The sequence below is a fragment of the Gossypium arboreum genome, chromosome 12, assembly GCF_025698485.1.
Source record: "Gossypium arboreum isolate Shixiya-1 chromosome 12, ASM2569848v2, whole genome shotgun sequence".
NCBI lineage: Eukaryota > Viridiplantae > Streptophyta > Magnoliopsida > Malvales > Malvaceae > Gossypium > Gossypium arboreum.
The window spans coordinates 104256830-104282806 of NC_069081.1; the positions used below are offsets into that span (position 1 = coordinate 104256830).

The following is a 25977-nucleotide window of genomic DNA, read 5'->3' on the forward strand; positions in this document are numbered from 1 at the left end:
GATGTTGCTGACTTCTTTTGCAAGTTCAAAGCACTGGTTGAGAACCAAGCCAGTTGCAAGCTGAAAAGCTTAAGGTCAGATAATGAAACTGAGTATGTGTCTCAAAGGTTCCAAAAGATATGTGATGATGCTAGAATTCAACACCAACTAACAACCATCTACACACCACAACAAAATGGTGTTTGTGAGAGGAAGAACATGACAGTTCTTGATATGGCCAGGTGCCTCTTGTTTGAGGCTAAAATGCCTAACAATTTTTAGGCTGAGGCAGTAAACACATCTGTTTACTTGCTGAACAGACTGCCAACTAATGCAGTGAGGGGTAAAACACCCTTTAAAGCCTGGTTTGGACAAAAACCAACAGTGTCACACTTGAAGGTATTTGGTTGTTTGTGCTATGCACTGGTTCCAGCAGAAAAAAAGACTAAGCTTGAAAAAAGGTCCATGCCAGAGGTGTTTGTAGGCTACAGCAGTGTGAAGAAAGGTTATAGGATCTTTGATCCATTAACAAAAAAGATTGTAGTGAGTAGGGATGTGAAGTTTAATGAAGTAAGCTAATGGAAATGGGATGGAACTAATGCAAGTTTGCTTGAGGAGGACCAAAATGATCATAACTTGTAGCATGCTGAGATTGAAGCTGAAGCTGAAGGTGATTATGATGATGTACCTGTCAGAGGGACTAGAACACTAGCAGACATCTATGAAAGGTGTACTGTAACCATGGTTGAGCCTTCTTGCTATGATGAAGCAGCAAGGGAGAGCTGCTGGCAAAAAGCTATGGAAGCTGAACTGAATATGATCCACAAGAATGATACTTGGGAACTGGTTGATAGGCCAGCAAATAGAAAAGTTATTGGTGTCAAATGGGTGTTCAGGACCAAGAACAATGCAGATGGGTCACTGAACAAGCACAAGGCCAGGCTAGTTATGAAGGGCTACAGTCAGCAACAAGGGGTTGATTTCTTTGAAACCTTTGCACCTGTTGCAAGGTTAGATACCATAAAGCTATTATTTGCCTTGGCTGCTTAGAAAAAATGGAAAGTCCATCAATTAGATGTCAAATCAGCATTTCTAAATGGATTTCTCAAGAAAGAAATCTTCATAGAACAACCTGATGGATTTAAGGTTTCTGGTGAAGAACATAAAGTCTACAAGCTCAAGAAGGCTTTGTATGGCCTAAAGCAGGCTCTAAGGGCTTGGTATGACAGGATTGATGCATACTTGTCAAGGCTGGGATTCAAGAAGAGCATCAGTGAGCCTACACTTTATGTGAATAAGGCTAAGAAAGAAACTTTGTTGATAGTCTCACTTTATGTAGATGACTTATTAGTTACTGGCTGCAGAAGTGAGTTAATTGAGGATTTTAAGAAGCAGATGCAAGATGTGTTCGAAAGGACTGATCTTGGTTTGATGACCTACTTCCTTGGTATGGAAGTAAATCAGAATGAGGATGGTATTTTCATAAGCCAGCAAGCATTTGCATTGAAAGTTCTAAGCTAATTCAGCATGTCAAAGTGCAAGTCTGCTAGCACTCCAGTTGCACTAGGAGAGAAACTGTTAAGCACCAGTGAGGATGATCGAGTGGATGAAAAGGGGTACAGGAGTTTGGTTGGTTGCCTACTCTACTTAACAGCAACAAGGCCAGATATTATGTATGCTGTTAGCCTTCTCTCGAGGTTCATGGATTGCTGCAACATAGCTCACTACAAGGCTGCTAAAAGAGTCTTAAGGTATGTCAAAGGAACCTTAGGCTATGGTGTGATGCTTGAGAGAGTTGAAGAATTGAAGCTGGTTGGTTATTCAGACAGTGCTTGGGCTGGCTCAGTTGATGATATGAAGAGCACATCAGGATACTTTTTCACTCTAGGTTCAGGAGTTTTTAGCTGGAGTTCAAAGAAACAACAGATAGTAGCTCAATCCACTACAGAAGCTGAGTATATTGCAGTTGCTACTGCTGTTAATCAAGCAATTTGGCTTAGAAAGCTGTTGGATGATTTGAATGCTAGTCAAGTAGAAGCAACAGAGATTATAGTAGACAATCAGTCAGCTGTTGCAATAGCCAAGAACCCTGTGTTCCATGGCAAAACGAAGCATTTCAAGATCAGATATCACTTTGTGAGGGAAGCAGAATTGACTAAGGAAATCAGCTTGGTCCATTGTTGTTCGAGGGATCAGCTTGCTGATATTTTGGCCAAGCCATTGGTTGCTACAAGGTTTGAGTGTTTAAGGAAGGAAATTGGAGTTTGCTGTTTCGTAGCCAAGGAGGAGTGTTAAAAGGTGGCAACAAACAGCATATGTAAGTTACCTGGATGAAGTACAGCAACATGCAAAACAACATATTTTATCCGGATGAAGTATATTTTTGTACCAGTTGACCTATATTTGTTCAGACAACTTTTTTGTTTTGTCTGTTTAAAGTGAGTCAAGGACTAAGCAGCTTTAGACTGTCAGCAGGTTACTATTTAACCTTTTTTGTGCAAGTTACTTTTCAGAAAATTTATTGTTCTTTCAATGTAATAGTTTAATATATGTACATTTTATCTTAAAACATTTTATGAATGAGAAGAAGTCAACTTAAGTTTTTTCTCCTTCAACCTCTGAGTTCTGCTTCTGTTTTTGAGCTTTCAAACACAAAATTTGTTTGCTTTGTTTTCATTGATCATTTGGTTGAAACTTAACACATATTTTACCCGGAATTATTGCTTTGTTGCTCTAGCTTCATCAAGAGCTTCATATTTTATCCGGGTAAATTAATTCTGTTTTTCTTCCTGTGTGAAAAACCCAACAAAAATGAATGGTGTTAACAGCATGGAGGCCAAGGGAGGAGTGTTGAAGATGACCATCCATGCAACTGGTTGTTTTTTGGTGTTTGCATGTAACTATCACAGTTTGCACACATGCATGCAACACATTGCATGTTGCTTAGCTTTTAGTTTCATTATTAGTTCTTTTGTTACGGTGTTTAGTTGTAAATGAACTAAGTTGGAAAATTACTTGTGTTTAGGTACTGATTTAGACAAATCAGCATGTGTACAAGTTATGTTTCACTCGTTACTAGGCAGATTAGTGGGGTTAGGTGTGTTTGGTGAAAATAAATGACTTATATTGTAATCTTTTCATGAATGAAAAATTGAGAGACAGCAGATAGAGCAGATCAGTTTGCAGATTAGTTGAGGCTGCAATCTTTGGCTCAATTTTTTGCTCTCATATATTTGCTTAAGTATCAAAAACATTGTAGCCACTTTGAATCGATTGTTTTGTCGATGGACTTTATTTTGTTGTTGTTTGAATCAATTGTTTATTGTTTGAATCGATTCAAAATTGTTTAACTCGATTTAAAACCCAACAGAATTCCACAAAAATCTTTCAACAGCTGCAGTATGCGTTTCAAAGCCAACCGATCCATCCGAATTAAGTTTTACCCACTCATCCTTCGGAGTTATCCATTGTTTACTATCATCAACAATCATTTCAACTGTCCTTTTAGCCATAGTGTTATCATACGACGGCACCCATGAAAATCAAATACGCATTAGTTCCTGCGAATCGATGTGTGTCCCTTGAAACACAACGGAATTTCGCTGCTTCCAAAGGAGCCAAGTCGATATTGAAAAAAAAGTGACCCAAATACCATCGTCAAACTAAATCTTGTCATGATTAATCAAGTTCCAGTGCATCCATTCATGTAGGGGCAGTGAGAAGAACTTAGCCTTAGACCTGGTAGGAACAGTGGCATTCTGAAACCCCTTAGCATACATACAGTCTCTCAAAATATGTAAAGTTGATTCAACCTTTGCACCACATCGAACACAACACCTATCTCTAGTTAATCCTCGTCTGCCATGCTCTTCATTGGTCAAAAGGCGACCTTTAAAGACAATCCAAATCAATTGTCGTACACGTTAAGGAGTTGAGCACTTTCAAATCAGCAATAAATCAGATCATCAACCCCCAAGACGCGCCAACATAATGGTTATAAGTTTCAGCTATAGGGAACGTACCATTCGTGGACCAATTCCAGGCTAAAGCATCTATGATATCCAAACCGCAACATATTTTGAAGATCAGTTTGAATTAGATTTAGGACATTGAATTTCCTGCTTTGAAGAGATTGAACCAGATTCGGTAGACTTGTAAGCATATTCTTAGAGCTTATTATCCTATTTTTTTCTAGGTAAAGATTGATTGTAATTGATCTACAATGTTAGCAAGTCTTGAATGTTTATAAATTGAGGAGGCTTGTACAAGTGTGGTACTGATTTAAGAGCACTTATTTCTATTTGAGTGTAAAATCAAGTGTGTTACTTGATTTTTATCTTAAGTTTAGGGGAATATAGTTAGGTGCAAAAGTGAGACTCTAATATAGTGAGTGTTAGAGTTTCTAATCACTTGTTGCATGAGGTATTAAAATAATGGTTTATCTCTTTGGACAAGGCTCAAATTGCGTAAAAATATCATTGTGTTCTTCATTGTTCTTTTTTGTTCTTCATCAGTGCCGCAGTTGACACTGCTCGTAGCATTGCTTCTGCCACTGCTCAGTTTTGCTGCAAACGTCGTTCTTAGTTTTTTTTAATTGGTATGATATCCTACCATTTAACACATCTTGTTGATTTACTGATGTTGATATATGTTTGCAATAAAAAGTTCATCAATGTCTCGTCTCCTGTGCTTAATGGTGTGGATTACACTTATTGGAAGGCTAGAATGGCGGTTTTCATCAAGTTTACAGATGAAAAAGCCTGAAAAAGTAAACAATGGCACTCTCTTGTCCTTTACTGTCATGTCTTGCTTGTGTCACATACAATCCTGGTCCTTCCAAGGTCTGAAACACAAATCTATTATTATATGATTCTTATTTAATGATGGATGATAACAGTCCAATGGAATATATTTTCTTACAGTCAAGCCTACCAGCAATGATAAAATATACACAGATAGTTATAAGCTGCAATTCCATTTTTCTAGAGCAAGGATGAAGAATCAAGTTATAATATGTAGGAAATCCAGATGATTTAGAATGAGTGAGAAATGCTAAAGCATTAGACAGTCCACTAACTTGGAAGAAATTAACGTTTATAATTGTCTTTTTAATATTCATTGGTTTAATGTGGTATGTTACTAGTCAGCTCTAAAGCAAAATTATACATCATCCAATTGATTCCTTTAATCAACTTTAAAAGGTAATATCTAATTACTATACTTTTAAAAGCAAGAAAGAAATGGTAATGGCAATCGTAAAACAAGTTTTCTTTTCTTTTCTTCCCATCACAAGTTGGAACTACTACGCAACAAAAATGGTTGGCTTGTTCTCAGAGATGAGCTTCCAAAGCTGAATTGAAATTCAAGCATCTTTTCATTACATGCTGTAATAAGTAGCTGAAGGAGTCGGCATCCTGTTTAAGTGTCTCAAAATATTCTCAGCCATCTGCTTCATACTATCATTCCCATTATGAAAAGCACTAATCAATGAAGCAGGCAGTAGTCTATCCTGTGATATATCAGAAACTGACTTATTTCCACCTCTTGCCAAGAATTTTTCAATCATCCAAAATGATTTCTGCAATAGACCCTCTTGTTTATGCTCTTTCACTACTTTCAATACATATTGAATAGCATTGATTTCACTTAACAGGCTCACACTGGTGTCTACATCAACCTTGTCATCCAACAAAGTACAGATAGCAGCCATTGAAGCTTCAACTACTTCATCATTTTCATGGTCCAGGCATACTAACAGCCTCTCAACTGCCTTAGCATCGATCAAACAAAATGTGGTTTCTGAAGAACAAGCACCTCTATGAACTGGACATAGAACTGGCATCTTTCTGGTTTCAACTGACCTGGAAGACAATAAATTCGGTAGGCGGAAGAGTTTTTTAGACCCAGTTTTCTTTATCTGTGGTGGCCGTGATAGATTTATTGACTCTAATGAGAGATTCTCCAGTCCAATTGCTGACAACCTTTGAACTTCATCACTGGATGTTTTGATGACCAGTTCTGTAAACACTGATGTCAAGTTGTGAGTTCTTGCAAGGAACAACATTTGGGGTTCATACAATGTAGTTGTGAATCTAACAAGAATTCCAACAAGACCCTCTAAGTACACAGTTGCATGCCTGCTAGTTCTTGTTCCATTTCTTTGGATTAGAAAGATTCTCTCAAGGATTGTGGGGACGACATTGTTGTTGAGAAGAGCAAGGTTGAGTGTGAGATTCTGTTGAGGGAGTTTCGCCAGGAATCTTGCAGAAAGTGCTTGCTTCTCTGTAATGTGATTAGTTCCAGAAGGGCATTCCATTAAACCCAGAGGTTGTCCCCTGGTTTTGCAGAGCCTTTCAACTAGTGTGTTACCGACATGCGGCGCAAGCAAAATCAGTAGCTTGATTACGGCAACCCCAAGTTGTTCATGTGGGTTATTGATGAGTTCAATGAGGGTATAGCTTGCTTCAGTCTCGTTCACAACCGAAACAATTGTATCCATTGATTTGGGTGACTTTGTTAAGCATAACAGAATCCGGATGAGATTGATGTTGAGCTCTTCTGGAGTTGAGTTCTTAAGCATGTGGATAATGTTGTAAACAGCATAATCTGAGCTTAACCTACGGCCATGAGTGTTCACTTTGATGCTGTCATGTTCAACCCCAGATTCAAGAACATTTGCAAGTATTGCAGCAGCCTCTTTCTTTGAATCCATTAGTTCATCATATATCCTGCGAGTGAACATCATTTCAGCCATAATGTTGAGAATGCCAGTTTCTAAAAGGATTTTGCCATTTGGATGATGAGATGAGATTTGTGATAGAGCTTTAAATGCTGCGTTTCTGAAAATAGTGTTCCCACTTTGCACCATTTTAATAATACTTGTAGAAGCCTTCTCAGCCACGTACACTTTGCTGTCATTACTAAGTATGAGTTCCCCCAAGAAGCTTGTCATTTCCATTTGAACCTCCTCAGAACCTGTTCAGTTAACCACGTAACTGTAATCAGCATGCTTATGTTTGACTTTGAAACATGTTTGAAACTTATTATCAGAAGTTAATCATCCTTCAGCAAATCTAACTCACAGAAATGTTTAGTTTAGAACCGGTTCTTTTGCCTACAAAAGGACCCCACAATAGGTGGAGCTTTTAGATTGGAGTGTTACAAGTTATCAGCTACAACATAATGAAATTTAATTACCTTCTGTTAGATGATTTAAAAGAGGATCCAAGAATCCATTTTCAGCCATCTGCTTTATATTATCTGGAAATCTCTCTAGATTCTTTAAAATTTCATCTGCTTTTTCTGCAGCAAAGGAATCAACATGATGATTGAATTTAACTCTGATCAGCATCAAAATTGCTCCAGTAGCTGAGCCAATTTTTTCACCCAAAGCTTGAGATCTTGAAAGCTCAACTAAGAAAAGCAATGATGCATGCCTAATTTGCTGGTGACTACTTGACATCAACTCAATCATTGCCGATATATCCATTATATTAGCAATCATTTCCTGAAAATATATATAACTATTCATATCTCCAAGGAAAACATGGGTTTATTGCAAGATCAAATATATATATGTAAATATATGCATATATATATATCATAGATGCTAAGCTTAAGCTCAAAATCATGCTATAAAAATATCAGGAAAGGGGTAAGAATCAAACCTTTCCTTCATCATCTTCCTCCGTCAGTTGTCGTAATAATTCCAAAACCTCACATCTAACATCTCTATCTTTATATCCAAGTAACCTAATAAGCAATGGCAATATTCCAACATTAACTACTAGTACCTTTTTATTCCGTCTTCTCTTGCAAATACGTTGCAGATCTCTTATTGCTTCTAGTATCATACTATCCTAACAAGCCAACGATAATGCGGTACGGGCAGCTTTGATCCTTGCAACCTCAGTCCTCTCCTTCCATTCCTCTATTGTGGTCTTTAGAGCAACATTGACGCTTAAAACTCTGCTTTTTAGCTTCATCCCTGTGGTTGGACAGACTATATTGTCTTGATGACTGGAGGTTTCAAACCACTCTGTTATGACCTTCCGCTCGTACGTCACTCCATTTTCAATGGTAACTGGGTCATCCATAACCTGCTTGGTTAATGGACAGAAGAATGTGTTGTACAATGGTTCGATATAGTGAGCTACATGTGGCAATGTCACCAAAGATTTGTCCACGTTTTCATGTTGCTCTTGGCTTCTCTGATTTGTACTCTTAATGAAATCAACCGGGCATGGCATACTCAAAACTTGAGAACTCTCTGTAGGCACCAATACTTCGTCATCAACAGGGTAAAGATCTGATTCTTCCGAAAATGGCAACATTTGAGAACTTGGGATCTGCATTGCATAAGACATCTGTGATTCTATAGGTTGCTTGAATTCAAAATGAACATTCTGCAATTCATCCGAAAGAGACCAGACCGCAGTTTCCACATACTTCTGGCCCCCAAATGTTGTAGATGGTATCAAACTGTTGGAACATTGGCAGCAACAACACTCTCATACAAACTTAAGAGAATTGAAAGGATTAAAAACAAGCAAAAACAAAGAGGACTTGAGCTCAAGAATGACTGAATGATAATTCATTTCATTGAAAAAATAGCTTATATGAATTACAAAGTCAATGAACAATTACCTAATGACTTAACTACTCCCACTAATGCTTAACAATTTCAAAATGTGAACCACATACACAAGTAAGCTGATATGATCAGCCATTACATCAATTACATCAAAAATCTTACTAACTTTGATTACAAGTTACAATTCAACTAAGGCAAGTTACATTTGAACAAAATAAATCAAAATAGACTAAGTTGGTGCTGCTCTCGGTTCTGCTCTAATGCAAGTCAGCTTGGTGAGCTGCTGGTCACATGTTGCATTGCAGGCCAATGCTCATCACTCCTCCTTGGACTGTAAGCAACAAACACCAATCATCTTCCTTAAAGCTTCAAATCTGGATGTACCGAGTGGCTTGGTTAGAATGTCAGCCAATTGATCTTGTGAACTGCAATGAACAAGACTGATTTCTCCTGTCTGCTCAGCCTCTCTAACAAAATGGAACTTAATTTTAAAGTGTTTAGTCTTGCCATGGAAAACTGGATTTTTAGCTATAGCAACTGCTGATTGGTTGTCAACCATAATTTCAGTAGCTTCACTTTGTTCTTCATTCAAATCAGACAATAACTTCCTGAGCCAAATGGCTTGATTCACTGCTGCTGCTGCTGCAATATACTCTGCTTCAGCTGTGGATTGAGCAACAGTTTGTTGCTTCTTTGAACTCCAACAAAATGCTCCTAAGCCAAGTGTGAAAAAATAACCCGAGGTGCTTCTCATGTCATCTGCAGAGCCTGCCCAGTCACTGTCTGAATATCCCATAAGTTTAAGCTCATTTTCTTTCTTAAACATGACTCCAAGTTTCAAGGTTCCTTTAAGGTATCTAAGTACCCTTTTTGCTGCCTTAAAATGTGATGTGTCACAGCAATGCATGAACCTAGACAACAAGCTAACAGCATGCATAAGATCAGGTCTAGTAGCTGTTAAATAAAGTAAACAGCCAACTAGGCTTCTGTATTCCTTCTCATCAACTCTTTCTTGGTTCCCAAAGCTGGTCAGCTTCTCTCCTTGAGCCATTGGTGTGTTCACTGATTTGCAATTGGACATGCAGAACTTATCTAGGATCTTCAGGGCAAATGCTTGCTGACTGATAAAGATTCCTCGATCAGACTGATTCACTTCCATACCAAGGAAGTATGTCATGGCTCCTAAGTCAGTCATATCAAACATTTCCTTCATTTGAGTCTTGAAGTCATTGATCAGCTCAGTTCTGCTTCCAGTCACCAGTAGATCATCCACATAAACTGAAACAATTAGCCAAGTTTCATCTTCGGCTTTCTTCACATAAAGTGTTGGTTCACTTAGGCTTTTCTCGAACTCAAGCCTTGACAGATATTCATCAATTCTGTCATACCAGGCTCTAGGTGCCTGTTTCAGGCCATATAAGGCCTTCTTCAGTCTGTAAACCTTGTTCTCTTCTCCTGGAACTTTAAATCCATCTGGTTGCTCTATGTAGATTTCTTCTTTCAGAAAACCATTCAGAAAAGCTGACCTGACATCCAAATGGTGAATCTTCCATTGTTTCTGTGTAGCCAAGGTAAAAAGAAGCTTGATTGTGTCAAGCCTAGCCACTGGAGCAAAAGTCTCCATGAAGTCAGTGCCATACTCTTGACTATAGCCCTTCACCACTAACCTTGCCTTATGTTTGTTTAAAGAGCCATCAGAGTTGAATTTGGCCCTAAAAACCCATTTAACACATATGATTTTCTTCTGGTCTGGCCTATCAACCAAGTCCCATGTTTCATTCTTTCTGATCATCTCAAGTTCAGCTTCCATTGCCTTTTTCCAGCTTCTGTCCCTTGCAGCTTCTTCATAGCTTGAAGGCTCAACTATGGCTACATTACACCTATGATAGATGTCAGCAATGGTTCTGGTTCCTCTCACAAGAGGATCATCGATGTCACCACTTTCTGGTTCATTTTCAGTTGGCTCTAGGCTGATATCGAGCTGATCTTCATCAAACTGACTCGTTTCAGAATCATCCCAACTCCAAAATTTTCCTTCATCAAATCTAATGTCCCTGCTCACCAAAATTTTCTTTGTTGAAGGGTCATACACCCTATAGCCCTTTTTTGTACTGCTGTAGCCAACAAATATCCCAGGGGCAGACCTTCTTTCCAGTTTAGTTCTTCTTTCAGCTGGAATGAGTGCATAGCACATGCATCCAAACACCTTCAGATGGGAAACGAATGGTTTGAGCCCATACCATGCCTCAAAGGGTGTTTTATCCTTTACAGCTCTTGTAGGAAGCTTATTCAACAGGTAAACTGAAGTGTTGACTGCTTCTGCCCAAAATTTACTTGGAAGCTTGCTTTGAAACAACAGACATCTAGCCATATTCATTACTGTTCTGTTTTTTCTTTCACAAACTCCATTTTGCTATGGGGTATAAACAGTGGTGAGCTGATGATGGATCCCTGCATGCTCACAAAGCTTCTGAAACCTCTCAGACAAGTACTCAGTCCCATTGTCAGTTCTCAAAGCCTTGATTTTGCAGCTTGATTGATTCTCCACTAGTGCCTTGAATTTGCTAAAGGCCTCAAACACTTCAGATTTGTGTTTCATGAAGTAAACCCAGCAGAATCTGGTCAAATCATCAATAAACAGCACAAAATACTTGCTGTCATTCAAAGAAGGGGACTTCATTGGTCCACAAATATCAGAATGCACCAGTTCAAGCCTTTCTCGAGCTCTCCAGGCTTGGTTCACTGGGAATGGCAATTTGGCTTGTTTGCCAAACTGACAAACATCACAGACACTGTCATTTGCTTCTACTTTAGACATGTCCTCTACCAAATTCTGTTTTTGTAACAGATCAAGTGATCTAAAGTTAGCATGGCCAAATCTTCTATGCCATAAACCAGCATTATCAGCCAAGCTTGCATAAGCTTTGTTTTCAAGCTGATTAACATCTAGCATGAAACATTTATCTACCATGCCTACTGTAATTATTTCTTGACCATGACAGTCCTTAATAACACATGAGTCATTCTTGAAAACTAGGGAATACCCTTTTTTAACCAACTGACCAACACTCAACAGATTCTGATCAATATCAGGCACAAAGAGCACATCTGAAATGACTTTGTTACCTGTACAAGTGCTGACTGTAACACTGCCCCTGCCTTTGGCTTCAATCAATTCACCATTGCCAATTCTGATTTTAGAGACATGGCTTCTGTCTAGATCTTTGAACAGACTTTCATCACCTGCCATGTGGTGTGAGCAGCCACTGTCCACCAACCAATTACTTCTGACCTTATTTGAAAATGAAAAATAAGAGGCTGTGAACACATGCTCCTCCTGAGCTTGAAGCTCTTCAGTAGCTTGAGCTTGAGTCTGATGTTGTGCTGGTGCCTTTGGTTTGTTTTTACAAACTTTCTCAATATGTCCAAACTGCTTGCAGCTTCTACATTGGATGTCTGGCCTGAACCAGCAAAACCTTTCAGAATGTGTGGTCTTCTTGCAGTGGACACATGGTGGAAACTTCCTCTTGCCTGAGTCTCTCTTTAGCTTATCCCTCTTGTCAAGCCAAGGCTTCCTTCCTTTCTGGCTTGTGCTGGAGCTCTCTTTGGCCTTTGCTTGGAAGGCTCCTTCAGGATGGTCTTCCTGCCTGTTGGCCCTTCTCTGCTCCAATGCATAAAGGGAGTTCACCAACTCAGACAAAGAGATAGTTGTCAAGTCCCTTGAGTCCTCGAGTGATGAGATTTTAGACTCAAATCTCTCAGGAAGTGTGGTGATAACCTTCTCAACCACTCTGCTGTCACTGAAATCCTCACCAAGCAGCCTTATGCTGTTAACAGTGGCCATGATTCTGTCTGAGTATTGCTTAATGCTCTCAGACTCTTTCATCTTCAGGTTTTCAAAGTCCCTCCTCAAGTTGATGACTTGTTGCTGCCTAGTTTTATCCGACCCCATGAACTCCTCCTTCAGCCTTTCCCATGCTTCCTTAGGTGTGCTGCAGGCCATGATCCGAGTGAAGATTGCATCTGACACTCCATTCTGCAGGCAAGCTAAAGCTTTGTGCTTCTTGGTGCTCTCCTCAGCATGCTGCCTTATCTGAGCAATTGTGGGATTAGCCCTCAATGGAGGTGGTTCGATGTCGTTTTCTACTACACTCCACAAGTCTTGAGCTTGAAGATAGGTCTTCATTTTAACTACCCAAATGTGGTAGTTCTCACCAGCAAATACTAGAGGTGGAGGTGCTGTAAAGCTCATCTTGCTGAAACAAACTTAACAGCCTCGATTTCTTCCTTCTCAAGCTTATATTTTTTCAACAAAGAAACCAACAAAACAGAGGCCCTCAAAGACTTAGGCTCTGAATACCATTTGTTGGAACATTGGCAGCAACAACACTCTCATACAAACTTAAGAGAATTGAAAGGATTAAAAACAAGCAAAAACAAAGAGGACTTGAGCTCAAGAATGACTGAATGATAATTCATTTCATTGAAAAAATAGCTTATATGAATTACAAAGTCAATGAACAATTACCTAATGACTTAACTACTCCCACTAATGCTTAACAATTTCAAAATGTGAACCACATACACAAGTAAGTTGATATGATCAGCCATTACATCAATTACATCAAAAATCTTACTAACTTTGATTACAAGTTACAATTCAACTAAGGCAAGTTACATTTGAACAAAATAAATCAAAATGGACCAAGTTGGTGCTGCTCTCGGTTCTGCTCTAATGCAAGTCAGCTTGGTGAGCTGCTGGTCACATGTTGCAGTGCAGGCCAATGCTCATCACAAACACAAACATTCACCTATGTCTTTAATCACCCTTACTAGCTTAGCTAAGATCTTCGCAAGTTCAGCATCTGAGACTGGATGGTTCTCTTTATGGCATTCTCCAACAAGATCTTTAACCAAATTGACATTCATGGAAAGAGATTCTACAATCACTTTTGTATTTTTTGGGGGATTCTCTGAAAACTGCAACTCCATTATTGCTGGAAAAACTCGATAAAGATAGCATCCCAATTCAACAAAGTTTTCCTGCTCAGCTTGTATACATTCTACAGATTCTATGATTGATGAAATATCTGCCAACAAGGATTCAAAAACACTAGCAAAGGAAGTGTTCTTTATCTGAAAAAAAAAAAAAGTATTGCATACAAATATAAGAAAGCTATGTTCCTCGGATTAGAATGTAGCATAAAATATAGTATGTCTAGAGAGTATTTAGAGGACTATATCCCCATACTTATGTGCAAGTTTGTATTGGACACAGATTCTGTAAGAAGAATGAAAAGTCAGAGCAACATAAGTAAAAATACATGTTCAAAATTTAAGGAGCTGATGCAGTCCATTGTCTCAACTTATTCTGCAAGTCTGCCAATCAGGTTGAAACTTGCGTCCTATTGAAGATAACAGCTACCTTTCCTTAAATTCATAGTTCAAGTTTCAAAATCATATACTCATTGTTTTGTATATAAAGTAGGGAGTATACATGGGATGGGATGCCTGAAAATTTCACCGTGATTACTTCGTAGGAATCTTTCCAATAAACTGTTGATGGTTTATTCTAGTTTGTAGGTGTAGTTCCTAACGGGCTGGTTGATGATACTGAAATCCGTACTTGTTACGGTTTTCTAAGACAAACAGTGAACTTCCGGATCAAAATATTATTTTAAAAATGGTAGCAGAACTGGGTTGTACGTGAGTTGAGATACATGAACTGTGTGATCCACAAACACATCAAATTCGAACAGGGGAGTTGTTATGTCCTAAAGCTCTTTGAGATTGAGATTGGGGCGTGCCATTAAAAAACTTAAACTAACAAAAAAAAAAAAAGGTTAAATTATTATACTCGAATTCAACAGAAAAGAAAATGAAAATGAAGAAGAAAAGAATCTCAAAAGCTTGAAGAAACTTGCAGAAGCAGAAGATTTGAGTTGGAAATGATGTTAGACTCATTCAATCAGTCTTTTCTCCTGAAAGTGAGTCAAATTTAATTGCTTGACATCAAAAGCACTATCTCTACTTTATCTTCCATGCGAAATTATGTATGTATCTATATTTACTTGATGCATACTCGTCTTCATATACATATGGACAACACCTTTTTTGCTTAACAAAGGAAACAAAAGATTATGAACGCAGCAAGACACAAAGAATAGTCAGACAATAGTGTCGTGTTTAATATTAATATTAACAAAGCAAATACAAGTGTTGAACATGAGAGCTGAAACCAATTGTTTTTCTCCCATATAGGAGTTCATTCGACCAATAGGATTTGATGACCATGTTAATCTGGGATGAACGAAAGATGGGTGTGAAGTTTAATGATGAAAAAGATAGTAATTAAGTAGTAGTTGGATTGTTACACCTTCTTTGCTTTCTTCTAACATGGCAATATACTGGTCAACAATTTCATTAAAGTGCCTGCCTTGCATGTGGGTGAAGTTGAGCCAAACACCAACGAAACAAGGTTACTTTCCAATCAACTACAATTCAAAATTTTAAGATCTTGATTGTAATATTGATTAAAATTTTGAAAAGTTATATCCATAAAATTAATTCATTAAACACTTTAGTAGAAAATGTTACAGTAACTTTTGAAGTTAGGCCCTTAAATAAATATATATTTTTAATTATATTTATTATTAACAAAAGTTATATTTGTTTGTTCTTAAATATTATTTATTTTAAATAAAAAGTTAATACATTACTCTAAAAGTAATACATGATTAAATTTAAATATAAATTAATATTTAATTCAACCATACTTAAAATAAATTTAAAATTAAATAACTTTTATGATTTTGTAGCTGGAAAAGTATATTAAATAAAAATAATGAAAATAAATAAATAGATAATTTTCTTCACTTTCCAACCATATGAGAAAGTTGCTTTACACCATTATTTAAATGAATTACATTCTCATGTTCCTTTGAAAATAATTTCCAAAGGAATGACACATTTTTGAGAAAGTTATTTTATTATACTACACACTAGAATTGCTCTCCCACTAATTAAACTCAAAAAATCACTACTCCCTATCTTACCAAAGAAATTTATTTAAATTAAAATTTCATGGTTGATTTTATCCTTTTGAAAATTGAAAATTATTGAGTGTTTAGTTAAAAGAATTTTAAAATAAATTATTTAACAATTTTAAGGAACTTATTTTCATATATACATTTTTAAAAGTATATTTCCATTTTCATTTAACAAATGAGTTATTTAATTTTCAATTACTTTTCTCAACGTGAAAATAAAATATATTTTATCAAATCATATGAAGCATTATTTTACTAACACAAATTTCTGAATTTGACATACACGAATGAAGTGACAAAAAATAAATAAATAACCTCCCTTCAATATTTTTTTTTTCTTTTGTTTGTCCGCTGACAAAAATTTGGAATAAGCAAACATGATTATAAGCTTTGCCCAGAAAGAAAAGATGATAAGCATCAGTCAACCATTTCTCATCTTGAAAATGTTGGATTCTAACAACAAAAATCAGCAAGTAAAGTAGATGATCTTAACAAATGAAGAAAATTTAACTTAAACCTCTTTTACTATAAGAAATAAACTATTTTTTTATTCAAAGGAACAACCACCATTCCAGAAAACTGTGTCACAGGTAAAATATACAATAGAGGAACAAAGAACACACACATCAATGATGCCCATAATAACACTTGAATGAGCCTGGTCATCAATAGAAAGACCAGCGTCCAGGGCTGCTATGGTTTGTTGCTCCAATGATTGGAAAAAACTCTGCTGATCCCCGTGCTTGATTGAAGTTCCCATTCTTGCTCTAGATCACTTCCTCAATCACTTCTGTATAGCTTAAATTGAACAGCCTAGTTTCAGGACCATTGGCGCCGTTTATTTCTTTGAATCCTTTAAAAATAGCGGACCAACGCCCCAACTTCAGCCATGGGGCAATAAATTTGAAGGGAATCTCCTAATTGGTTATTTTGTATAGCATATGTACAAAAATGCCCACAGGGTAATGGCTGTTGTTAGCAAGCCCATTGTTGATGCATTCACTTCAGACCTTACTCTTTAATGAGGTGGAAAAAAGGAGCTTTGCCAATTCACAATCTCATCCCTTTGGTGAAAGAATATATATGATTGCCATCATAAGTCGCTCATCCAGCTAGTTGAAGAAATAGGGAGATTCCAGAACCTCCCGAAGATCAAAGTCCCCTCGCTCAGGTAACGGTGGAAAGTTCAATGAAGGGAAGGCCTTCTGAAAGCTTTCCAATAACTGTAACCAAAAATTCAACCATCATCGTGTAATCAGCAGAAAACATTTAACCAGCAAACATAACAAATGTTATATCACTTGAGAAATTTGTTTTCCACCATCTATCGAAGATACATGAGAATTAAGATGAAACTTGGATATACAAGACTGTTCATTGCAGTTTGCAGATATTCACCTCCATACTAATACAAGGTTATCCCAATATGCCATTTCTATATTACCTTTTCCATTAATGTGTTTAACATGAAAAGAAATCATCATAATGGAACTTCAAGAAAGGCATGGAAGATCTTAGAAATTTGACAGTCTCTCTTAACTCTTTTCTTTCCTTTTTTTTTTAAACTTGAATTTGGCCGATATACAACACATTTCACAAGGAAAGCCTCTAAAATAATCCAAGCATCAATATAAATTCTAAAAGAGTGCAGAATCAGAGATACATTACATTTTCTAATATTGGTGCCTCATAGAGTTCAACAAACTTTTCTCTTAGTATCCTATTCATTTCATCAACATCGCATGCATGTGTCCAGTATGAATCATGGACCCCTGTGACGGCAGAAGCATTGAATTTAGACTTCATCAGATAGGCAAATATATGAACGCATGGATGCACTAAAAGTCACTACAGGAAAAAATTCACTACATACCTGCAAAATTCAAGCCTGCCTTTTTACAGGCAACAGCAGTCATCATCATATGGGAGCCATCAAGGGAGTGAACAAAATTTGGGGGGAATGCGGTTCTCTGCCGCTTAACCATGACCTACGATCACAGTTTTAACAGAATTAGAAGTTACACATGGCAACATAGCAAATTGGTTATGAACATAAGCAAATCTAAAATTGCACTATCAATGGAGATCAAGAAAATGGTTTATTGCCATGGATATAAAATCCTAGAAAATTTGACAATCATTTCCTTTGTTCAGCAATCATAAAAGGGCACAGATAATGGAAGAAAAGTACCTTGTCAGTTTCTCGTTGTAGGGTCAACACCTGAAGAGAAGTTTTTATCTGCATCAAATTAAAGATATTAGAATTTTTGTTAATGCTTTCATTTTTGCATAGTAAAATATTCCCATTTCAAAGTTCCATAAATGTCTTAGACAATTACAAGATGCCGCCCTAATTGCCGGTAAGGTTGTACAACTGGAAGACCAAGAGGAGTGACCCAACGCACTGGCTGATTCTCAGAAGCTATAACCTGTTTATATTCATCTGTCAGCATGTGGAAGTATGCTAGAAAGATTATAGGAAAATACAAAATCAAGAGCAAAAAAATCAAACAAATCAAGATGGAAAGCATGTCAAAAAAACGCCATAAAAACAAGTTAGTAGGAATCACCAACTGAATTAGATATTGTGTTAGTAGTTCGATTCTCATTCTTAATTACTTAACTAATTTTCACCAGAAGCTGTCACCAATTGCATAGCCAATATAAAGATTTTCACAAATTCCCTTAAAGTACTTATTACCAGTTTCAACGAACATTAAGCACTTAGGTTTTAAGTCTAGAAATACATGTGCCAAACCAATGAACATTTCTTTCTATTCTTTTATTCTCTACTTCTCTAGCCTTCTTGCATGTATGATAAATTCATAAATCTGTTTGTAGAAGAGCCATTTGCCAACTTCAGAGTCAGAAAACATTAGCAGTATCCACAATCACATAAATACCAAAATAAAACATTAAAACAATAAATGACTGACCTTTGCACATTCACCAAGCCAACCCATGATACTTCTTGCAGCTTGAAACATCTCTCCTAGGGCAGTCAATGTGGTCTGAACATAGAAGAAAACAATCAAGTTAATACACAAAACCAGCCAATGATATGCATACATGCACACACAAGAAAATTCCTCACTCTTGCTGCATAGCAAGATGCAACGAAAAGCTGTGTATCATCTGCAATAGCACCTCGCTCCTTCAACCGTCTCTTGATCTGGTCACGTGCACCAACATAAGTAACACCATATACAGAAGTCATCACAGTCTGCTTCACCAGCTTCCGATCAACCTAAAGATTTGAAATAGTGACGGATCAGTGATAAGATTAACACAAGTGTGAGCAATGAAACTCCTTACACCAGGAACTAACCGCCTGAGTACAAGCGTTGCAATTTTAGTTGACCAAATGTACAAATTAGATAATAGAAGAATCCCACATCCTATTTAGTATAACATTTTTCCAGATCATCATTTTCCTCTTTTCAGCCAACAGAAGGTGTTAGTCCTCAATAAATTATTAGATCAGGTTATTATTTTATTAGAAGTATTAGGAGATTTTATTTATGAGTATTTGATATCTTTAGGAGATATTTTATAATTAAAAGTATTTTAGAGAGATATTAGGAGTCTTTCTTTATTTACAGTCAATGTTTTAATTTTCTTGGCTTATAAGTCTTCTATTCAAAAGAGTAAACCTATGTAACCTCTATTTAAGATGCTGAGTGATAGCAATAAAATTAAGTACGGAATTATTCCAATATTTAGAGGTTTAAGACTCTTCTCTTAACAAGTCTAAGGTATGGAATTCCCTTTGACAAGTTCCACATATTCATCATAGGATATTCGCGTGGAAGAAACAGAAACAAGGGGAAAAGCCCCGCTGAGTCAAACAGTTTGTCTACAAACCGTCCAGTGACTTGATCAGTAACTCAGGACCGTAACAGAAGGAAATGAAACAAACCTGATTGATTAAAAGCCGTGCATGTAGCGCATTAGGATTTGTTGCAGGATCTTCCTGTGCATCTCTCTTCATAATATCAAGAACCCTACACCAGAATTGCAAATTGAGTGATAGGTCAATGAGAGAATATAGCTTTTGGTAAAAATATACACTTAGTGGGACCAGATTGTTAACAAAAATACATGGATTCATTAATGTGCCTTAGTTGTCAGAAATGGAGTCTGCCTTTGAATTCAAAGGTTAATAATTTACCACAGTTTAAAGCAAAAGCGTAAAGTAACCTTATCAGAGTAGGGATTGTAGTTTATCTTTTGAATCCATACTACTTAGACAGATATTGCTGTAGGGCATAGTTCAGGTATAGTCTACCCGCTTCGAAATTAGGAGGGCAACAGTTAGAAAATTTTGAGGGTTTTAGAGTAAAGGACCTTGATCTTAGCCTTCGGAAATCAAAGAGGTAAGAATGATCAAACCCGGGTAATGAAGCCTCTTTAGTTAGCATTTACATATAAACCAAAATTGTTGAGTCTCCTGCCCAGCATGGGTGGTGGAGAAAGAAGAGAACTAGAGACAGGAAGTTAGACTTACCGGGCAGCAATTCCTGAATACACATCAGCTGGTTTGTCCCCTGCAACAAGATTCACTGCAGCTGCTCCCAACTGAAAGCCAAAGCAGTTCAATTAACATACCAAAGAACAAAAAAAAAGGTATTCATCCAGATTTAAGCTAATTGAATCACTCATTCACCATATATACAAGCTAGACATTCAGTTGACATGGAGAAACACAGACTACCGTATTTAATCAAACTTTAATGACTTTTCACTTGCTATGAGTGAAGAAGCCATTCCACAAAACAAGTGAGAATGAAGAGATACCCAGATATTAAGAAAAACCACATTTAAGAATCAATAATCCATGTATGGAATGTAGTTGAACTTGAACATTTTGTAGATCTCTCAAATCTCTTCCCCTCTATAGCCAGACCCAAAACCTTGATTGAATCTTTCTTTAAATTCTAATTAACAATAAAGTTAAAAGCATAATTGGATTATTGAAAGTATCAATAGTTATGCTTTCTGCTTTTAGTATAAGGAAAACAGTTTGAAACATCCGAATTTGGCAAAGCTGGATAAAATATCTCTATGAAATATGACTAAGAGAAAAGTACATTACCTTATCTCTTCCCAATGCAGCATAGTGTTGTAAACCATTGCACGAACCATCCTTGCAGAAGATTAAGACATAAAAACCCAATATTATGATTCAGGCAATTGAAATACAATGAAACCCTCAAAATGACCATGAAAACCAGAGAATACAGCTATAGTGGCAATAACATCACATAAAATACAGCACTTCTAGCGGTTAACACTATCTATCAGTCACATGAAGCAAACAGTCTCATCTTTTAACACAGTGATAATGATCTCAATAAATCCTAGATAGAGGGTATTGCATCCTCAAAAGGAGAAAACCTCCAAAACCTATAGAGTAGGAATGTACACACAAAGGTGTTTCTATGTATAAATTCATGTGTGTTGGTTTCTAGCAGCATTTGACTAAAAACCCAAAGAACTAACAAAGAAATAAGAAATTCAGCATCTACTTTTCATTTTTGCTAGGGGAAAAATACCTGGTGGACAGGCATGTGCGAAATGGTAGCCTCTGGTGTGCAACTTCTCAAAGCTTCAGAGAGATTAATACATGCTGCCAAGCATTGGAAAGGGTCCTCTGCACTTAACCACCAGCGCTTTCCTTCAAGAGGTCTGTCCGCTGAATCAAAGATATCATCCAAATGACTCTCTGTAAATTCTACTCGACCCTCATAGGACAACTTGTCCACTCCTCCAGCATACAAATTCGCCAAATGTATCTTCAGCCAGCGTAAGCCTGATTTCCCAAGGGGACGTCCCTCTGCAAACTCCAAGACACCTCGACATAGGTCAGAGCCAAGATGATTTAGGTATGGATGCATAGGGTATGCTCGGCCTCGAAAATCAAGGTTGTGTGGGTAGTAGAAGCCAACCTCATCTTTCATCTTTCGAGCCACCTATCTCCAATAGAAAATAAAGTTAACGTGCAATATTAAAAACATGATATGACAGAAAGTCAATGAAACTGATTAAGGCAGCTTCTTACAGCAAGTTTAAGTTCAACATCACACCGCTGTGAATGCCTTTCATTATTCTCCTTTTTAACAGCTTTTACCTTCCACTTCCATTTCCGAATTTCTGTTTCATCTTCAGTGTCTGGCTCCTCAGGCAGAGGAACCTATTTAAAATTTAACAATTAAAAGGTGATGGAAGATCATTAACTTGAAAAATAAGAAAGAGCAAATTAATATTCAATAAGCAATAAAACAGTAGACTTCACAAGAAAACAAATTATCTCTCCTCAGAAACAAAAAATAATGAATAAAAGATAATATAAACCAGCACAAGAAAATCAAATTCTACTTATTTGGCATGTACCCACATCTTCACGGTCAACCAAGTCTGCAAGACGACCTCCATTAGCCCATAATCTGTCTACTACACCAAGAATCCTTCTATTTATCCTCCACTTGGTGTTCCCCAGTGTATCCAGGGCCTGATGCATGAGAAATAATAGAATCATTGTAACAAGAGGCTATACTGAACAGTGTTATAAAGTTGTGAGTGACAACAATTTATTCAGAACTGTTCTCATTTTTAAGCGCAAACTTATACATTTATTCAATTATATAATTAAAACAGCAATCTTATATAAAAATAAAAATATAATATTTAATAAATATTCATAAAAATGAATAAAATATGTAATTACATATTAAATTAAATGAAATAAGCCGACACTTAGAAGTGCAGAACATAGAGATATAAATATAAATCTCAAGGATTTCAAACCTCAAAAACAGGCTCTAATTGCTTCCTTGGAGTTCTTTTAACAGCTTCACGTTGCTGTTTTGCTCCATGTGTCCGCATGACATATGATGGTAAAAACAAATAAGCACCTTGGTCATACCTGCCAAAGTATCACAAAGTTCAACAGTGATTGGATAGGAACTGAACAAGTGGGAATATAATCATATATATATATATAGCTTTTTCAAGTTGACAAATGAAGATATTTGCATAAGCAGGAAAATTTTGTACAAAGCTGTCAGTATATCTGAATGAGTAGAGGGAATAAACTGTACAAAGATAGGACCTTGAGTACATACCCTGTCCAGTTTTGTGGAGGCACTAACATTGGCATATAAGGAATGACCATGTGCTTAGCCTGCTTGCACAAGTGATATTAGTTTATCCATATGCTTTCAAGTAGAGAAATTTATTCAAGGGGGCTGTTTATGAATGGAATGCTTGTTAAGTGCCATCTATTAAAGACTACTTACAGTTTTCTCAAGTCCTTTGCGAACTAACGGATCACATTCAATAACACCATATCTTCTACTGCCTCTACTGGTAAAGGATAAATACAAAAAATACGAATTCTATTGTGTGTTATGAGTGAATGAAGAATAAGTCAAAAGTGAGAGAGAGGAGATGACTATTTACTTTCCATCTTTGATGACATTTTTTAGAGCATGTACAAATGCAGGGCGAATATCCGGTGGGCCATCTCCTATCTGATCAACTGGTGGTTGTATGTAGGCGTTTTCCATCAATAACTGAATCAGACGGCAGCCAACCTATAATGGCAACCCCATGATATAACATCACGAACACACAATGGCCAGAACAGATTTTATTTTCAACTGCAACAATCGCATACCTTAACATGTGCCTCCTGACCCCAAGGCTTTGAAGTATCACGTCCCTTCACTATTTCCCGTACCTGATGCACCTTTTGCTTTTTCATCAACTGAGTCACCTTTTTCCTCAGCTTTTCCTCATTTTTGGCCAGTTTCCCTTGTTCAGTGGTCTCAGGTTCAGATTCAGTGGCAGATTTTTTATCTGTTGTGCTCTTTTTCTTTGTCTTCTCCAAGAACTTCTGTATCCTGGCCTGATCCACATATGAAACACCCATAAACAAGTTCTCATCAAGAAATAGCAAATACTCCTTTAGCATAAGGCACAAATCTATGTTATAAATCTAAAATAACTACATCTATCTCGCATCATTCAGAAAAAACAGAAGGGGGGGCGAGGGGGGACAATGTTAATCTCAAACTTCATATTTTCATGCCCAACTTGCTTTAACAATAACCAATCTCCTAACCCCCACATACTTAAAATTGCCTGAATCTATATCATCCAGAAATTCATATATTCTATCCTGTGAAACAGAAAACAAAATTGTGCTGATAATCTCAACTCCAACTTCATTTCCAGGGTGCACTGTCCTATGAAAGACAAACCATTCCTATGTGACCAATTACCATTTTAAATCTAGAAACAGTCCCACCAATCACAAGACTGAACCTTTAAGTAAGTTTTACTTTACTAGGACATGGATATTTTCAACAACAGAATATCATAAACTCCAGCAATAATGTTATCAATTTATATAGATCATGTTATCAACTGGAAATTTTTAACAAAAGCTCATAATTCTCTTAAATTTCATCCACCATAAACATCACATATTATGTCAATAGAACAAATTCACTGGCTTGAAAAATTATAACCTCCTCACCTCATTTTCAATGGCTTCACCAATCTGGCAAGCAGCTTGAACGACCCTAATGCCCCCAGTTCCAGCAGTATTAGTCATCAACAACCCCATTAATTTGTGCATTGTAACAACCGCCATCATATCCGCTGACAACTCATTAAAATAAGCAGCGTGACTTATCTTAAAATTCCCCTTGCACACCTCTTGCTCAGCAGCAATAGAATCTCTCAATGGCTCAAACCAACCAAGAAACAATGACTTAACATAAGGCAAATTGGGAGCAAGCTTCTGCTCGCACATATCCGCTATTAATTCTTGATATTCTTTAGCTGCCTCTTCCCATGCCTCAGTCTCAATCTTTATTTGCCGCCTCTTTAACGTATTGTACTTCGCCAACCCCATTCCTCCTACCATTATCTTTGGTTGCTTTGAAAAAGACTCTTTCCTCTCTTCTTTGATCATTGCTTCTACTAATTCATTGATTTCTTCAGAACCCGAAAGGTCGTCTTCATTAGAAACAATAGCCTCAGCAGCACTTGCATACCCTTTGAAGTTCCAAAATTTCCCAGAAAAAAATAAAGGGTTACCTGAGTGGGAGAAACCGAATCTGCACAAACAATCCTTTTGCGAGGGAAAGACATAGTTTTCTCGAAAACCCAGAATCGGGCATCCGGAAAAACCATGGTTTATGGCCTTGGAAGGTCTGAATTTATTGATAAAAGCAGAAGTCTGACAAAACCCTGTAGAAGAAGATGACGAAAGCGAGGAAGTACATGATTCAGGAACAAATTTAGACTTGTGTGTATTGGAAGCTTGTTTAAGTAAGCTTCTCCACATGTTTGAGCTATGTCGCTTTCGTGTACAGGGAATGCCTACAATTCAAAGCTTTCTCTAGGATTTTTCCTTTCTCGTTTTGTCTACGAAATAAATGAAAGAAGTGGGAAAATTTTAGAGGGGTTGAGAAAGGAAGAAAAAAAGGGGGGGGGAATAATGCAATGAAATATTCGAAATTGTAAGAAAGGGTGAGAGGCTCTTAGAAGAGAAGGATATGGAGATTGGACGTGACAGGGGGAGGATGGTGTTTTGTTCGCAGAGACGGATAGCCGCCTTTAAACCCTCCTAAAAACCTATGATTTTTCTCTGTATTTTGCAATTCCATTCCCATGGGTTTAAATTTAATAACCCATACGCTCTGCTAATTAGCCCAACGCTTAGTTAACGGGTCATGCCCTTGATGCTAAGCCCTAACAGCTTAGAAGGCTTGGGTGTAAAACAGATAACATCACTATCGCGAACAAAATAGATTTGATTAAAAATTTGGAATTGATTTTTTAACCTTCATCTTATACTTTAAAATTATTCATTTTTTATTTTTTAATTTAACTACATTTTATTTTAAAATTTTAATACATTTTAAATAAATTATTTTTTATTTTATTTTGAAAAATACGTGCTTTCACTATTTTTATTATTGAAAATAATTTTTATCTCCATTAGCTAAACATATTTTCCAATTTTCAGAAAATAAAAATAAAAGCATAAAATGTTGTCTAAAACCAAACACGCCCTTATTTTATAATGCAATTGAGATATTAGTTCTTTCATCATTTGTGTTACACGTAAATATACATTTTTATTATTTAATAAAAATAAAGTACATTAAGTTTGTAAAAATATATTGTATTTAATAATAAAATTATATATATTTACTTATACAATTTCTATTAAACAAAATCAAAGTATTTTTAGATTGAAAAAGTGGTTCCATTAACAACTATTTAGTAACTCGGTTTTTCCACCTATCCATTTGTAATAATATAGGCCTTCAAAAAATC

General features: G+C 36.7%; 2 protein-coding genes across 3 annotated transcripts; both read right to left on the reverse strand.

Annotated features, from left to right (window-relative positions):
- Window positions 1-5356: 5356 nt before the first annotated feature.
- LOC108477837 (putative U-box domain-containing protein 42) lies at window positions 5357-16381 on the reverse strand. Its single transcript, XM_017780322.1, is given in 6 exon segments — window positions 5357-6954; window positions 7177-7486; window positions 7647-8460; window positions 12351-12353; window positions 13374-13708; window positions 16247-16381. Coding segments are annotated over 6 exon segments (3195 nt in total).
- LOC108479655 (DNA-directed RNA polymerase 1B, mitochondrial) lies at window positions 16142-25286 on the reverse strand. Of its 2 annotated transcripts, none has more exons than XM_017782376.2 (19): window positions 24164-25286; window positions 23300-23530; window positions 23083-23216; window positions 22920-22986; window positions 22746-22804; window positions 22429-22546; window positions 22019-22132; window positions 21683-21814; window positions 21177-21593; window positions 20717-20767; window positions 20129-20199; window positions 19541-19625; window positions 18716-18868; window positions 18558-18632; window positions 17961-18050; window positions 17813-17860; window positions 17495-17609; window positions 17290-17393; window positions 16142-16844 (listed from the first exon to the last, which is right to left on the reverse strand). In XM_017782376.2, the coding sequence occupies exons 1-19, from the start codon at window positions 24977-24979 to the stop codon at window positions 16734-16736; spliced, it is 2991 nt and encodes a 996-aa protein (XP_017637865.1). In that variant the 5' UTR covers window positions 24980-25286; the 3' UTR covers window positions 16142-16733. The 2 variants fall into 2 exon arrangements, with proteins under 2 accessions (XP_017637865.1, XP_052879074.1); XM_053023114.1 differs by having other exon boundaries at window positions 22920-22983; window positions 24164-25280.
- Window positions 25287-25977: the final 691 nt, after the last annotated feature.

What these genes read in the sequence shown, in the direction of transcription:
- LOC108479655 (XM_017782376.2), bottom strand. Translation starts at nt 24,979, where the DNA reads ATGTGGAGAAGCTTACTTAAACAAGCTTCCAATACACACAAGTCTAAA. An exon ending in GTGAAGCCATTGAAAATGAG is followed by an intron (nt 23,531 to 24,163) that starts GTGAGGAGGTTA and finishes TATGTGGATCAG; the next exon opens with GCCAGGATACAGAAGTTCTT. An exon ending in AATGTCATCAAAGATGGAAA is followed by an intron (nt 22,987 to 23,082) that starts GTAAATAGTCAT and finishes ATCCTTTACCAG; the next exon opens with TAGAGGCAGTAGAAGATATG.